At 44.8% G+C, this 18,134-nt stretch overlaps 1 protein-coding gene across 1 annotated transcript in view; it reads left to right on the plus strand.

Annotated features, from left to right (window-relative positions):
• Positions 1-771: 771 nt before the first annotated feature.
• The window catches only part of LOC121530723 (SEC14-like protein 2), a 28,047-nt gene continuing 10,684 nt past the window's right edge, over positions 772-18,134 (plus strand). Inside the window, exons 1-4 of the mRNA XM_045226851.1 lie at positions 772-1,286; positions 2,339-2,414; positions 17,188-17,231; positions 17,779-17,841. Coding sequence (XP_045082786.1) covers positions 1,233-1,286; positions 2,339-2,414; positions 17,188-17,231; positions 17,779-17,841 — 237 coding nt within the window. The 5' untranslated portion in view covers positions 772-1,232. The remainder of the gene's footprint in view (positions 1,287-2,338; positions 2,415-17,187; positions 17,232-17,778; positions 17,842-18,134) is intronic.

The raw sequence follows: 18,134 nt of genomic DNA on the forward strand, positions 1-18,134 counted from the left end.
TGGGTACTAGAAAAATTATAAAACATTCATTCTTGTTTGGCCTTGCCTAGATGAAAGAAAATAGGAAATATCCATAAGCATACAGACCCTTTTTGTTTTGCGTTTGATGTTTCTGTTGCAAAGCTATAGACTCTTTTCCAGTACACATAGCCTATTACTTCTAAACAAAATAACTTATTTGGGTTCTCAAACGCTTACAATGATGTTTTGATTCTTGCTTGAACAGTCGCTAAGATTATATTTGGTTGTGATCTTTGCAAAATAACTATTTTGGGGCAGCAGTTGTTAGCTATAATGGTAACGCTCATTGATATAGCCTGTAGCAAAAGCTAGCCGAAGTGCCATTTTACTGGAGGAAGTTGAAGTGTTTTTTAAGTATAATGCAGTTGATTTGCGATGATGTCACACACATTATATTAAGCAGGACATGCATACGAGCCTTAAAATCCAATTAGAATACAAAAGTAGTGTGAAATGCACTCATAAGCAACATGTAAATAGAGGCTTCTTTTGCTGGCATTCTATAAGAACTCACCTATTGTTCTGCCACCAACTTGCACGCATCACCCTCGTGCGGCAATGTTTGCAAACACATTTGTTAACCCAAGTTTGTATATTTTGTATGTTTTTTATTTCACCTTTATTTAACCAGGTAACCCAGTTGAGAACAAGTTCTCATTTACAACTGCGACCTGGCCAAGATAAAGCAAAGCAGTGCGATAAAAACAACAAACACAGAGTTACATATGGAATAAACAAAACGTACAGTCAATAACACAATAGAAAATCTATATATACAACATGTGATGGATGGCATGGTTCATTCTTATTTTTGAATGAATCTATTGTACAACGTGAATGCTGATCGTAGCCTAGCGGTTAAGAGCGTTGGGCCAGTAACATAAAGGTTGCTGGTTCGAATCCCCGGGCTAACTAGGTGAACAATATGTCCTTGAGCAAGGCACTTAACCCCAGTTGCTCTGGCTAAGAGCGTCTGCTAAGTGACGTAACATTTTTGGATGCTGTCACTTAAATGGGTGTTTCCTCTGGAGTTGACATATTTACAACTTGATAGACAGGGATGGAGAAGAGAACAGCGCCCTCGTCGAGCAGCATCATACAGTACTATACCGTGACAGACCGACTGCAACTGGGACAGCAAAGTGTGTCGTTCTTCAACTTCTATTGACGGAAGAAAAATAGCTTTTTTTGTGTGTCCTTTGACGGACGTGATGAGCGGCAGGGTTGGCGACCTCAGCCCGAAGCAGGCTGGTGCATTGGAAGAGGTGAATATCTGTATTGTAGGCTACGTTTCTGTATATGTGTGGCAATTGTTTGTGTTTGTCGATGTGACTGACAATCGTCGACGCTGTTGAGAAAAGTAACATCTGGAACCTTCATATCTTTCCCACCAAGGCAAGCCTGTTTACAGATTGTTGGCTGCAGTCCTCGTGCAAGGTTATCTGTAGAAAACATATGGCTACAGTTAATTGTAACTACCAATAGAATATTATTTCATCATGTCGTTCTCCCTGGAGTTTCTCTGTAAGGGCGTTTTCACACACAGTTCTGAGCTATAGGCCTAGTTTTTAATTTGGTTTCACATTGGCAAACGTCAAACTAAAATGCCTAAAGAAAAACCACGTGTTCGTGCAAGTCATTTGTTTATTGGAGAAGAATGCTCACGTTAAATCAATCTATGATGATCAAAAAGCATAACTGCTGTGTCCCAAACTTCATATTACTTTTACCTTGGTCTTCCAACAACATGCAGGAGAAACAGCGCAAAAGCTGCTCCAACTGCGACGTGAATAGGCTATAATTCCCGACCCTAATCTGCATCGCCTGCGCACGTAAATGCGCTGCTACTCACAGAGATATCAAATTACTGTTGGAGTGTAGGCGAGAGCACCGAGGTCAAATTAGTTTCATATTGGATATTCGATTTTCTGTCGCCAATAGCGATTGAACCAACCATGCCATGACTATGAACATATCTGAGAATACTCTCTAGTGGACTTATTATTATGATTTATAACCTATGATTGAAAAGAGGCATTTCCCTCAGAAGTCACACTATTGAATTTATTTGGACCTATGCGCTTTGTTTAATGTGTAAGAATAGATTAACTTCCACACAGACTTTGAGGTGGCTTGCATGTGATTTTAGACAAGTGTCAGTGATTTTCTTATAACAATTCATTTCATATAATGTGCTTTCATTCATTTCTACAACTAAACACTTGTCCATCACTAACACACCTTTGGCCTCTCTCTCTCTCTCTCTCTCTCTCTCTCTCTCTCTCTCTCACTGCCACCCCATTTCATCCTTGGGCAGTTTCGAGAGAGGATTCAGGACGTTCTTCCTCTACTTCCTGCTCATCATGACCACTTCCTGTTGCGCTGGCTCAGAGGTGAGGCAAACTAAAGTTGGTGGGAGACTGAGGCTAACTATAACCGCCTGTATCTTCATCATGGCATGGTGGTAAGCTTGGAGTTGGAATAATATAATATTATGCTATGTGAGCTGTAAGGCTGTTAATAAGACCATGCTTGGCTATGGACAAACTCTCAGGTCTAGCTGGGTTACTGGGATAGGCTACTGAAGAGGTCACATTGATGGTCACACTGAACACGCAGGCACAGAGATTGTACTTTCAACGGAACAATTTATGCAGTGGAAACCTGTATTTCTCCATAGTTTTGCAACACAGAAGTAACCAACAGCTTTTCAAATAGTAACCGACCTTTAGGGAACTTACAACACTTGCATACGGTAAATGCCTTCAGTTGTCGGTTGGGGGTTGGGGGGAAGATTTAGAGAAAGAGAGAAACAATTTAGAAACCAAGCTGTTTAGCTTGGACATGGATGTTGTTAGAGTGGTCTGTAGTCGAGTGACAGGTTGTAGTAACACAGATAGTGACAGGTTGTAGTAACACAGAGAGTGACAGGTTGTAGTAACACAGAGAGTGACAGGTTGTAGTAACACAGAGAGTGACAGGTTGTAGCAACACAGAGAGTGACAGGTTATAGCAACACAGAGAGGGACAGGTTGTAGCAACACAGAGAGTGACAGATTATAGCAACACAGAGAGTGACAGGTTATAGCAACACAGAGAGGGACAGGTTGTAGCAACACAGAGAGTGACAGGTTATAGCAACACAGAGAGTGACAGGTTGTAGCAACACAGAGAGGGACAGGTTGTAGTAACACAGAGAGTGACAGGTTATAGCAACACAGAGAGTGACAGGTTGTAGCAACACAGAGAGTGACAGGTTGTAGTAACACAGAGAGTGACAGGTTATAGCAACACAGAGAGTGACAGGTTGTAGCAACACAGAGAGTGACAGGTTGTAGTAACACAGAGAGTGACAGGTTATAGCAACACAGAGAGTGACAGGTTGTAGCAACACAGAGAGGGACAGGTTGTAGCAACACAGAGAGTGACAGGTTATAGCAACACAGAGAGTGACAGGTTATAGCAACACAGAGAGTGACAGGTTGTAGTAACACAGAGAGTGACAGGTTGTAGCAACACAGAGAGGGACAGGTTGTAGCAACACAGAGAGTGACATGTTGTAGCAACACAGAGAGTGACAGGTTGTAGCAACACAGAGAGGGACAGGTTGTAGCAACACAGAGAGTCACAGGTTATAGCAACACAGAGAGTGACAGGTTGTAGCAACACAGAGAGGGACAGGTTGTAGTAACACAGAGAGTGACAGGTTATAGCAACACAGAGAGTGACAGGTTGTAGCAACACAGAGAGGGACAGGTTGTAGCAACACAGAGAGTGACAGGTTATAGCAACACAGAGAGTGACAGGTTATAGCAACACAGAGAGTGACAGGTTGTAGTAACACAGAGAGTGACAGGTTGTAGTAACACAGAGAGGGACATATAGCAACACAGAGAGTGACAGGTTGTAGCAACACAGAGAGTGACAGGTTGTAGCAACACAGAGAGTGACAGGTTGTAGCAACACAGAGAGTGACAGGTTGTAGCAACACAGATAGTGACAGGTTGTAGCAACACAGAGAGGGACAGGTTGTAGCAACACAGAGAGTGACAGGTTATAGCAACACAGAGAGTCACAGGTTATAGCAACACAGAGAGTGACAGGTTGTAGTAACACAGAGAGTGACAGGTTGTAGCAACACAGAGAGGGACATATAGCAACACAGAGAGTGACAGGTTGTAGTAACACAGAGAGTGACAGGTTGTAGCAACACAGAGAGTGACAGATTGTAGTAACACAGAGAGTCACAGGTTGTAGCAACACAGAGAGTCACAGGTTATAGCAACACAGAGAGGGACAGGTTGTAGCAACACAGAGAGTGACAGGTTGTAGCAACACAGAGAGGGACAGGTTGTAGCAACACAGAGAGTGACAGGTTGTAGCAACACAGAGAGGGACAGGTTGTAGCAACACAGAGAGTGACAGGTTGTAGTAACACAGAGAGGGACAGGTTGTAGCAACACAGATAGTGACAGGTTGTAGCAACACAGAGAGGGACAGGTTGTAGTAACACAGAGAGGGACAGGTTGTAGCAACACAGAGAGGGACAGGTTGTAGCAACACAGAGAGGGACAGGTTGTAGCAACACAGAGAGGGACAGGTTGTAGTAACACAGAGAGGGAGAGTATTGTTTGTATTCTTTAGTTCTTTAGTATTTTAAATTTGTGTGACTGTCATTTTCTGTTAGTGTACCAGTGTTTTGTTACTTGTCATGTTTTGTGTTTGTGGACCCCAGGAAGAGTAGCTGCTGCTTGTTCTAGATGGGACTGGACTGAACTCACACAGGCTCTCAGTGAATCATTGTTATCATTGTTATCTAGGGCAAAGCACATTAAACCTGTAAAACAGGTTTCAAGGGAGAGAGGGCAATTATCATGGTTCACTGATGTTCTTTAAAAGCTGAGCGATCCCATGGCACTTATCGTAAGAGTAGGGGTGTTAACCCCCGGTGTCCTGGCTAAATTCCCAATCTGGCCCTCATACCATCATGGCTACCTAATCATCGCCATCTTACAATTGGCTCATTCATCCCCCCCTCCTCTCCCCTGTAACTATTCCCCAGGTCGTTGCTGTAAATGAGAATGTGTTCTCAGCCAACTTACCTGGTAAAATAAGGGTTAAAAAGAGTGGAAGGACATTTGAATCCAAGGCAAATTATTGCACCAGTCACCTGCTGCTGTGTGAAAGAGCCATGACATGGGAAATCAATGTGACGTTTTGTTTAGAGAATAAAGATGTTTTATTTATTTTTTATTTAACCTTTATTTAACTAGGCAAGATATGCAGCTGTGTTACTGTAGACTTCATCCAACAGATTTCAGGGGACAGACACTATTGTGACTCGTGTGACAGAAACACAGGGTGAACCCAGAGGTCGTTGACCTTCGTCTTCGTCTTCGTCTTCTTCTTCTTCTTCTTTCTTCGTCTTCGTCTTCGTCTTTTTCTTCTTATTTTCTTCTTCTTCTTCTTCTTCTTCTTCTTCTTCTTCTTCTTCTTCTTCTTCTTTGTCTTCTTCTTCTTCTTCTTCTTCTTCCACGCAAACATTGAACAAGTCTGGCTTTGCATAGCAACATCACTCAGAGGTAATGGTCAGTGATGTGTCTGTCTAGACCAGGTATGGGCAACTGGGCAACTGGCCCACGGCCCCCCATTTATAGGCCTGTGGATCTAAATGTAAATCGTTACAGCTACTAGTGCTGAGCGATTTGTGCTTTTTTAGGTTAGTTTGGCTTCGTTTTGATTATACAAAAAATAATCACGGTTTTCAATTTCTGTTTCATATTTTTTTTTTTTATACATTAAATGCACTATGCATTATGTGGGTTGAATGCTGTAACGACACAGAATAAAGCAATTAATAAAGTCCCATGATGGTAGTGACTGTCCATTATGTTTATTACTTATTAACCTTCACATTACTTTACTTTAATCAAATATTTCAGTTGTTGTGTATATTACATTTGTTTTATTTGATGACTTTAATCATCAAATCTCTGCTGCCTATGCTGTCTGACAAAATCACTATTTTTTTCAAAGTAAATAAGGCATACTTTTATAACTGCTGAATACTAACTATCAATGGGCGGATCACTTTTGTCAAGTCGCCTTTCAAAGTGTGTTGCATTATGGGGATAAAAATTGTCCGACTTGCGCCTACATGTCGACTGCATGAACTTTACAAAAATCATGTGATCAAAGGAACATTTAGTTTTGACTGCAAGTTTCTACAGTTGCTCTTCACCAGCTTCACCCTGCAGGCTTCGCCAGCATTATGGGTAGCTCTATTGTCAACCCATCATTAGGGTGGTTTTGTTTGACCCACAGGAACATGACCAAAGATGTCACTCAAACAGGAACCAACTTTGTCGCAATTCATGTATACAGTGGATATGTACAAATGAATGTGATATTTGAGTCTCTCTCTCTCTCTCTCACCAATTGATTGTACTATACACACACATATTTTCAGGTTGTGAGTGTTTGATATGGGGTTGGAGACATGTTTATTCTGACATTAAAGAAATAAAGAAACACTTTTATAACACTGAGCCTTGCCGTTGGAACACCATATCAGTGTCTGTCACAGATGCACCTCCCCTGACTTCACTCCTAGACCTTTGTCTACAGTTGGTTGCTTTCGCCTTACCACTCAAAGGAGCCCAGTCACTTAGATCATGTATTTTCCAGTAGAGACCGAGAAAAACAAATTGGTACAATTTAAGGCCGGGTGGTGGACAATGGTGCAGGCACCGGGAATTGGGGTGTGAGCGTGTGGGTCTGGGTAGGTGGGATGTGGTCGTCGTCTGTGAGTTGTTTGTGTGTATCGGTTTGTATCTTGAGTGGGAAAAAATTTAATAAATGGGGGGAGAAAAAAAGGAATTTAAATAATTGAATTGACATCAGTCAATTAGTTGTTTAATAACCAACATTTCGGTTAATCGCTCAGCACTAATAGTTACCTGTCAAAAATAGTAATCATGAAAACGTTACTTTTGGATTACCCAGACTCAGTAACGTAATCTGATTACTTTCAGATACTTTTAGAGGACTTTCCCCTTAAGAGGCATTAGAATAACATAAAAATATATATATTACCAATAGAACAACGTCTAATGCAGGATAAATCAATGTTAGCGTTTACATAGCTGGCCATAAATGGATGTTGCGTTTAACTTTATGGGTTATTTAAGCTTCATACCTATTGCTTTCTACTTCAACACAGATAATGATACGATTAGGCTCCATCTTCACATGAAAAACCCAAGTCTGTCAGATTTCAAGTCATTCCAATTCATTAACTACCCCTTGTTCTTCAAGAATAGGACTTGGAAATATAGATTAGTCAAGTTGTTTTACCTGAACATAACCCAAAAACGAAGGACTTATTAGCCTACTCTGTTATGTTTATTCTGTCGTCATGGAGATTGGGCTCATTGTTTTGAGTTTAAAAATAAATGCTGCTCTTATGGAATGACATGCTTTGAGCACTATCGAGAAGTGCTATTTGCATGTGAAAAAATGTATGCCATATGCTGCATTTGCTATAGGCCTTTTGTTTAAGTTTTTGTTGGTGACACATTGATATCTCAATTATTTGCAGCTGTTTAGGTCTATCAAAAGTGTGCAAGTTAGAGCATGTATCCGTTAGGCCTATGGACTTTCTTTTGAACCAGCACAAATTAGATTACGCAATAAAAGCCTCACTCGTGTTCTTCTTAAATTAAACTAGTTTTTGACAGTATGTGTGTTGCACAATACCACGGAGGAGTTTAGAAAGAGAGGAACTCCCTCAAACTTCTGTTCCATTGGCTGGGATCTGCACTATGCAGCTGTTGCAAGAGCACATTTTCACTGGCTGTCAACTGGTCGCGATAACAATGATTTATATGCAGCTTAAACTTCAATTTGTCACGATCGTTGGTTAGAGAGGACCAAGGCGCAGCGTGTTGAGCGAACATACTTTAATAGTAAAGTGCAAACACGAATACAAAACAATAAACGATACGTAACGTCCTCAGACAATGACTGACAAGGAACAAAAACCCACAAACACAAGGTGAAAACAGACATTATAAATATGGCTCCCAATCAGAGACAACGAGCCAAACAGCTGACACTCGTTACCTCTGATTGGGAGTCACTCATCCAAACAAAGAAATACAACCACATAGAACAACCCAACCAAACAGAACACAACGAACGAACACACCCTGGCTCAACATACAAAGTCCCGGAGCCAGAGCGTGACAGTACCCCCTAAAGGCGCGGACTGCGACCGCGCCTCAATAAGGGCTAAACAAGGGAGGGCTGGGTGGGCATACCTCCTCGGCGGTGGTTCTGGCTCCGGCCCTGATCCCCACCTCCTCTCCAACCCCCCAAAGTACCCCTGGTCCTGTCTAGCCCCGCTGGTCGGAGCCGGACTGGACGACACGCGCCCCTGGCTTGGTGCGTGGAACAGGAACGGGCCTCACCGGACTGACGACTCCATTCCCTGGTTTGGTGCGAGTAGCAGGAACAGGCTGGACCAGGCTGACGACTCGCATCCCTGGTTTGGTGCGAGTAGCAGGAACGGGCTGGACCAGGCTGACGCCTCGCACCCCTGGCTTGGTGCGAGTAGCAGAAACGGGTTGGACCAGGCTGGCGACTCGCACCCCTGGTTTGGTGCGAGTGGCAGGAACAGGCCGGGTCGGGCTGGCGACGCACACCGTAGGCTTTGTGCGTGGAGCAGGGACAGGCCGGGCTGGGCTGGCGACGCACACCGTAGGCTTTGTGCGTGGAGCAGGAACAGGCCGGGCTGGGCTGGCGACGCACACCGTAGGCTTTGTGCGTGGAGCAGGGACAGGCCGGGCTGGACTGGCGACGCACCTCGTAGGCTTGGTGCGTGGAGCAGGGACAGGCCGGGCTGGGCTGTCGACGCACACCACTGACTTGGTGGGAATGGCAGGAACCGGCCGGGCTGGGCTGACGACGTGCACCACTGACTTGGTGGGAATGGCAGGAACAGGCCGGGCTGGGCTGACGACGCCGCACCACTGACTTGGTGGGAATGGCAGGAACAGGCCGGGCCGGGCTGTCGACGCACACCACAGACTTGGTGGGAATGGCAGGAACAGGCCGGGCTGGGCTGACGACGCGCACCACTGCCTTGGTGGGAATGGCAGGAACAGGCCGGACCGTACTGGGGACACACACCACTGGCCCCACGCAGGGATCAGGAACGGGCCGGACCGGACTGGTAACACACCCCAGTACCTCTCGCCGTGCCTCCACACTTTCCCTCTCCTCTGTGCCCAGTGGCCCCCCTAACCTGGCGGCCTTCTCTGCCAACGCTTTGCACCGCTCTAACCCGTACACCTGCTGCCCCGACGTCGTGAGCCCCCCCCTAAAAATTTCCTGGGGGTCTCTCCTCCCCGTGGCCCAGGCCTCTCTCCCTCTTGCCAGACTCGCAATCATCTCCTCCCACGTCCATCCTCTCTCCTCGTCACGCTGCTTGATCTGGTTAAGGTGGGTTTTTCTGTCACGATCGTTGGTTAGAGAGGACCAAGGCGCAGCGTGTTGAGCGAACATACTTTAATAGTAAAGTGCAAACACGAATACAAAACAATAAACGATACGTAACGTCCTCAGACAATGACTGACAAGGAACAAAAACCCACAAACACAAGGTGAAAACAGACATTATAAATATGGCTCCCAATCAGAGACAACGAGCCAAACAGCTGACACTCGTTACCTCTGATTGGGAGTCACTCATCCAAACAAAGAAATACAACCACATAGAACAACCCAACCAAACAGAACACAACGAAACGAACACACCCTGGCTCAACATACAAAGTCCCGGAGCCAGAGCGTGACACAATTCAACCATTATTGGGTTAAAATACACCTACTGTATACATTTGTGAACAGCCATCTACAACAACCTCGAGTAAGGTGTAAATAAATGAGGGAGCAGCAGGATTCACATCATTGATATGGAGATATCAATAATAGTCAAAGTGATATCTAACGCCTCTAGGCTACACCATTGTGTAATGAAAACTCAGGGAGAAAAAGGTGTAGATTCACGCAGAGCGCGGCAGGAATCGTGGTCACAGGCAGGCAATGGTCATACACAGGAAGGCAAATCAAAACTAGGACTGAAGACTATTACTGGTTCTCACAAACGAGCTATGAAAAGGCTTAGTAGAGTCAAAACGAACAATACCTCACAAGGCACAAACAGAAAGAACTGAACTAAATAAGGAGCTGATGAGACCAGGTGAGTAACTAACACAGGTGAAATCAATGAACAAAAATGAAAGACAGGGCTACGTTCAAGAACACAAGATTGACTAAGAACCGGAGGGTGGAGTGGGCGGGCGGGGGAGCAGAGGCGGCCGCCTACCTCGGGGGCGAGGTCCGGCAGGCTGGTTCGACACGGTCGTGGACTGACCTGATGTTCTGCGTCGAGGCTGATGTCCAGTGGGTCTGTTCGGGGGTCGACCCCGAGGACGGTTATGGTGGAATGCCTGAATTATCTCTGGGTCGTGGATGTCCTGGTCATGGATCCTAGACCGGTCTTCAGGCCCATAACCTTCCCAGTCCACTAGATAGTGGATGCGACCGTTCAGGCGTTTGGAATCAAGGATGGCCTGAATGGCGTAGGCAGGTTCCCCTCCGATGTCCAACGGTGGGGGCGCACTGCGGGTTGAGACTGGAGGATGAAGAGGACTGTAGGTGACCGGTTTTAACAGAGACACATGGAAGGACAAGGAGATTTTATGCTGACGGGGTAATTGGGGGCGGTACGTGACAGGGTTGATGCGATGGGTTATCTTGAAGGGACCAATGAAGCGAGGACAGAACTTTGCAGGGGAGGCGGAGCCGGATGTCTCTGGTAGAGAGCCACACACGCTGTCCGGGGTGAAAGAGTGGCGTAGGTCGGCGGCGTCTGTCGGCAAAGCGTTTCTGGGGGTTGGTAACCAAGGACACACTGAAACGGAGTAAGGCGGAGGGATGAAGGCATGAGTGAGTTCTGAGCGTATTCGGCCCAGGCCATATACCAACTCCAGTCGTGTGGAGAGGCAGAACATTGTTGGCGGAGGTACTTCCCTATTTCTTGGTTCAGGCGTTCCGTCTGCCCATTGGTCTGGGGATGGAACCCGGAGGAGAGGCTGAGGGCGACCCCCAGTCGGTCACAGAAGGCTCGCCACACCCGGGAGACAAACTGGGGACCGCAGTCAGAGACGATGTCCTCCGGAATCCCATACAGACGGAACACCTGCTGGAACATACACTCAGCCAATTCCATGGTGTTTGGTAAATGAGGAAGAGGAACCAGACGACACATTTTTGAAAAACGGTCTACTATGACAAGGATGGTGGTGTTACCAGAGGATTCAGGAAGGTCTGTGATGAAGTCAACAGCTATGTGGGACCATGGTCTGTGAGGGATTGGCAAAGGTTGAAGCTTACCGGAAGGGAGATGACGAGGGCTTTTGTTTTGGGCGCAGACTGGACAGGAGAGTACGTAATCCCTTACGTCGGATGCCAGTGAGGACCACCAGAATTTACGGGCTAGAAGTTTGGTGGTTCGTGTAATGCCCGGATGTCCTAACCCCAAGGATGTGTGACACCATTGCATCAGTTGGGGTCTAACAGCTGCTGGTACGTAACTCTTCCCAGCTGGTGTCTCAGGAGGAACTGAGTTTGAGGTTAGGGCTATTTGTATGGCAGAGTGAACCTCCCATAGTACCGGTCCCATAATGCAAGAGGAAGGAAGAATGGGTGTAGGGTCTAAGTTACTGGTCGGAAGGTCAAACTGGCGGGAGAGAGCATCAGCTTTTACGTTGATCTTTCCAGGGATGTAAGTAACATGAAAATGGAGGCGTGTGAAGAAGAGAGCCCAGCGGGCTTGTCTAGATAACTTCCCGGAGAAGAAGGCACAGCGATGTGATTTTGGAGGTGTTCACACCCACTGAGAGAGTATGGCTCCTACACCTACTTCGGAGGCATCCACCTCCAGGGTGATAGGAAGGGTCGGATCAGGTTGGCGAAGGACAGGAGCTGAGGTAAAGAGGCGTTTCAAGGTGTTGAAAGCAGTCAGTGCGGTATCAGTCCATTGAAGGGTCCTTTGGCTGGTAAGGGCAGTGAGGGGAGTGGCAGTAGAACTGAAGTTCCGAATTAACCGGCGATAGAAGTTGGAGAACCCAATGAAACGTTGGAGTTCCTTAAGGATGGTGGGTTTGGGCCAGTTACTGACGGCGGTGACTTTGTTCTCATCCATGCTGACCCCTCCAGGTGTCAGTACGAAACCGAGGAAGTTTACCGAGGTACATGGAAGGTGCTCTTTTCAGTCTTCACATAAAGGTTATGGTCAAGGAGCCGTTGAAGAACCCTTTGTACATGCTGTATGTGTTCCTTCAGGGAGTGGGAGTAAATCAGGATGTCATCAATGTAGACGATGAGAAAGCGGTTGATCACATCATGGAAAACCTAGTTCCTAAAGGATTGGAAGACGGCGGGGGCGTTAGTAAGGCCGTAGGGCATGACCAGGTATTCGTAGTGCCCTCGTGCGGTGATAAAGGCTGTCTTCCATTCGTCACCTTCACGTATACGGACAAGGTTATATGCACTTCGCAGGTCAAGTTTTGTATAGATGTTGGCGCGGCCCACTTGTTCAAGGGTCACTGGGATCAGAGGAAGAGGGAAACGGTTCTTGACCGTGACGTCATTCAGGGAACGGTAATCAATACATGGACGGAGACCACCGTCCTTTTTTCCAATGAAGAAGAAGCTGGACGCAGCCGGGGAAGAAGAAGGACGACGAATGAAACCGTTTGCGTGTTTCACCAATGTCGTTCTCCATTGCCTCATTTTCCGGGATAGATAGGGGGTAAACACGGCCCTTCGGTGGGGACACTCCAGGGAGTAAGTCAATAGCACAGTCCCCTGGGCGATGTGGTGGCAGAGTGGAGGCTTTGATTTTGCTGAAGACATTGCTGTACTGGGCGTATTCAGATGGTATGGTGGGTGGCACTGCAGAGGCAGAGTCCTCAATGGTGGTGGCTCTGCAGGGTAGGCTGAGACAACTGGTGAAGCAGGTAGAAGACCAGGACAGTAGTTCAGAATTGGGCTGCCTGTCTAAATGCAGCCGTTGTGTATTGACCATTCAGAGCTAATTGTGTTCTGTGGGTGTTACTGAGTAGGCTGATAACCCATTTCATGGATGCACAGTCCATAGGTTAGGCTGTAAAGTGCAATTTGAATATTCAATATGCACAATATGCTGACTGGGAAGTGATTTCCCAACAGTCAAAGTCCTGCAATAAGAGCATTACAGCGCAACCATTTTACCCTCATATAAACCTTAAGTATTTTGCTGTGTGACCTGGAATTTTGATATTAGGACCACCAGTGCGCTAGAAAAATTACGGATTTTAGCTTTATAACCTGAAATATTTTTCATGTGCTCCTAAAGTTCTTTGTGTGCGCCTACATTTTTCACCTTAAGCACACGTGCTCCTTTTAAAAAAGGTCCGCTTTAGAGCCCTGAAGAGCTAAGACAAGGGGTTGGAACCTCATTTATTTTCCAGTCATTTCGTTCTGAATAGAACCATAATTTTCCCCTAAAAAGTACCGGTTTATATCATTCCTTTATGTTCCTTTTTAAACCTCTGAAATCACTTTTTTTTTTTTACATTTAGGTCGACATTAAATTATCCACCAATCAGTGGATAAAGCAGCTCGCTATATGGAGCGGGCAAGCTATAGCCTAGTTGTTTACGTGTGCGATGGACAGAGTGTAGGGCGCGAGATGTGACTGACATTTTGCTGGTGGGGAGAGAGGATGGAGGAGGAGGCTTGGCTTGAAGCGCTGGGTATCTTGTTATGACATGTCTTATCTGAATTAGGCCCCACAGAATTATACCTACGGAGGAGCGGCTTCTATCGAGGAACTTTTAATGTCTTTGAAATTCAGAGAGTTGGCTTAACGTTGGACCAGAGCTCACTAGCTAGCTAACGAGCTTATGTGTGCAGAGCAGCGTCAGAATTAAAAACATCTTCCTTTTTGGTAGTTCATAAATCCAATGTGAAACGTGATAACTACAGTGCCTTCAGAAAGTATTCATACACCTTGACTTATTCCATGTTTTGTTGTGTTACAGCCTGAATTCAAAATGGATTTAAAAAAAAAAAAAGTCTCACCCATCTACACACAAGACCCCATAATAAGGTGAAAACATGTTTTTAGAAATTCTTGCAGATTATTGAAAATGAAATACAGAAATATCTAATTTACATAAGGCTTCACACCCCTGAGTCAATACATGTTAGAATCACCTTTGGCAGTAATTACAGCTGTGAGTCTTTCTGGGTAAGTCTCGAAGAGCTTTCCACACCTGGATTGTGCAACATTTGCCCATTATTATTTTCAAAATTCTTCAAGCTCAAATTAGTTGTTGATCATTGCTAGACAACCATTTTCAGGTCTTGCCATACATTGTCAAGTAGATTTAAGTCAAAATGGTAACTCCGCCACTCAAGAACATTCACTGTCTTCTTGGTAAGCAACTCCAGTGTAGATTTGGCCTTGTGTTTTAGGTGATTGTCCTGCTGAAAGGTGATTTCATCTCCCAGTGTCTGGTGGAAAGCAGACTGAACCAGGTTTTCCTCTAGGATTTTTCCTGTGCTTAGCTCTATTGCATTTATTTTTTATCCTGAAAAACTCCCCAGTCCTTAACGATTACAAGCATACCCATAACATGATGCAGCCACTACTATGCTTGAAAATATGGAGAGTGGTACTCAGTAATGTGTTGTATTGGATTTTCCCCAAACATAACACTTTGTATTCAGGATAAAAAGTGAATTGCTTTGCAACACTTTTTGCAGTATTACTTTGGTGCCTTGTTGCAAACAGGATGCATGCTTTGGAATACTTCGATTTTGTACAGGCTTCCTTCTTTTCATTCTGTCGATTAGGTTAGTATTGTGGAGTAACTACAATGTTGTTGATCCATCCTCAGTTTTCTCCTATCACAGCCATTCAACTCTGTAACTGTTTTAAAGTCACCATTGGCCTCATGGTAAAATCCCTGAGCGGTTTCCTTCCTCTCCGGCAACTGAGTTAGGAAGGACGCCTTTATCTTTGTAGTGACAGGGTGTATTTATACACCATCCAAAGTGTAATTAATAACTTCACCATGCTCAAAGGGATATTCAATGTCTGCTTTTTTTATTTTTATTTTTATTTTTTTATCCATCTACCAATAGGTGCCCCTTCTTTGTGAGGTATTGGAAAACCTCCCTGGTCTTTGTGGTTGAATCTGTGTTTGTAATTCACTCGTCAACTGAGGGACCTTACAGATAATAGCATTTGTGGGGTACAGAGATGAGGTAGTCATTCAAAAATCATGTTAAACACTATTATTGCAATATAGGGAATAGCATGCCATTTGGGACACAGCCAGTGACTGACCGCTGCTGTCAGCTGGCCACTTAATCACCTTAGCTAGAGTATTAGATAGGCTGCTTAGCGTCCCCTCCTCTCCCTTCTAGGTCAGTACTTCTGGGTCAGTACTTCTGGGTCAGTACTGAACAGTGCTGCTACTGTAAGAGGGAGGTCTGATGTAAGGTTTTGGCACACAGTGGAAGGAAGCCTCAGGCAAGCGACTGGCTGCTTTTAATCTCTTAAAGGACCCTTCAAGCTGGAATCCTTCATGGTGAAACAGCCACGTCTGTTTGCAATATTACAACAACAAAGAAGTTACTGCAAACAACCAACACTGTTTTTCCCCTCTGATCATTGCACAAGCGATAGAAGAGCACAAGATGTGCAGCAATTGTTTTTATCGCGATGCTGCTCAGCTTGGCAACAAAAACAATAACAATGGTGGTGGGGCGGCCATTGGTGCGGATTCCCATCTTTAATGGAGGCTAGTTATAGTCTGTTGTCATGGTGACACCACCAGCCCTGCCCTGCTCATTGGCTGAAACCCGGAGTGAGGAATAAATGCAATGTCCGGGTATATAAAGAGAGATGGAAACCAGGATGTCAGCCAATTCTAATTGAAGGCAGTCCGTTCAGGAAGTAAACTAAAATTACAATTCAATCATCGAAAAAACGACATTTATTTTCAATGACTTCGCAATAAATTGAAAAGTAGAAGCTATTTATTTCAAAAGGTTTTACATTTCTGAATGTAAAATTCAAAATCACTTCCTGAATGGACTGCCTTCAATTGAAATTAGGCCCAACCCCTGATGGAAACGAATACTATACAGTCACACAGTCGCAGCCAGGGTTGACCGAGTCAGGGTGCGTCCCAAATGCCACACTATTCCCTCTTTTGTGCACTACTTTTGACCAGAGCCCATAAGTAGTCAACTAAATATGGAAAAGGGGGCTATTTTGGACGCAGCCAGTGCCTTTCGTTGTCTTCTCATGAATGAAAAGGGGACTTGGGGTCATTTCCTGTTTGTTTGCTAGTAGTTATCTGTTGATCATGTTTTTAGTTGTGGAGGAAAAAAGATGCTCTGTGTTTCTCAAATAGACATGTCCCTCAGATGTTACATGTTGAATAACAGCACACACACACACACACACACACACACACACACACACACACACTACACTACACTACACTACACTCACACAAACACACACTCACTCACTCACTCACTCACACACACACACACACATGCACGAACACACACACACTCACACACTCACACACAAACACACAAACACACATGCACGAACACACACACTCACACACACACAAACACACAAACACATACACACTCACTCACTCACTCACACACACACACATACATGCACAAACACACACACACACACACACACACAAACACACAAACACATACACATACACACTCACACACAAACACACACACACACACACACACACACACAACACACAAACACACACATACACACAAACACACAAACACGTACACACTCACACAAACACACACACAAACACACACCCAAATCACCATCAGCTGTAATCTACAACCATAGCTATTATTCACACCCACTCTCTCCTCTCTCGTTAATAATAATAATAATAATTATCTCCTCTCTCGTTCTCTCCTCTCTCTTTCTCTCTCCTCTCTCTCCTCTCTCTTTCTCTCTCCCCCTTCTCTTTCACCTCTCAGCCAGGAACTTCAATGTCAACAAATCAGAGGCCATGCTGAGAAAGGTAACCCTCCAAGTCTACCCCGCTCCTCTCCTATGTTATTTTAATTGAAACACGTAGCTATATGACTATTATATATCTGTTGTATATTTTCATTGGTACCATTAGACTAGCCCTAGTGTGACCAATGGTTTGTCCAGCCAGTCTCACACAAGTCATCTGAAATAATGTGGGGGAAAGCCCATGGAAAATATCAGGGATTGTGTCACTTAAAAGTGCTGCTTACAAAATGGCATTTAGCCTAATCCGTAACGTTCATCCCATTTAAACAATTCAGCCAAGCCTACTGTACCATTATGTCATGTGGTATTTGATATCCCTTTCATGCTGATGGGGGTATTTATGCAGGTATTAGTCACTCTGGCAGTCTAAATCTACTGATCCACTTAACTCACTATGCTCGCTGTCCTCCTGACACACACAAACCTGTGTCTGTGTGAGCGTGTGTGTAAGAGAGAGGGACAGGGGAGGGGGAGAAGGGTGCAAAGGACATGCCATTACATGTAGAAAACGATTTGGGCCACTCATGTTCTATCGTGTTTTATTTCAGCACCTTGACTTCAGGAAACACATGAAAGCAGACACAATCACCACAGAATGGCAGCCTCCAGAGGTACCAATCTCTTGTAACCCTCATTCAACTGACTTATTACCACATTCCTAAAATACCATGTAGGCCTAAATACTGAAATATTTGACTGTATAATAGTGCATTACCATGGTATTAATAGTGTGTTACCATGGTATTAATCGTGCGTTACCATGGTATTAATAGTGCGTTACCATGGTATTAATAGTGTGTTACCATGGTCTTAATAGTGCGTTACCATGGTATTAATAGTGCGTTACCATGGTATTAATAGTGTGTTACCATGGTATTCATAGTGCGTTACCATGGTATTAATA

The sequence above is a fragment of the Coregonus clupeaformis genome, chromosome 18 (assembly GCF_020615455.1).
Source record: "Coregonus clupeaformis isolate EN_2021a chromosome 18, ASM2061545v1, whole genome shotgun sequence".
Taxonomy (NCBI): domain Eukaryota; kingdom Metazoa; phylum Chordata; class Actinopteri; order Salmoniformes; family Salmonidae; genus Coregonus; species Coregonus clupeaformis.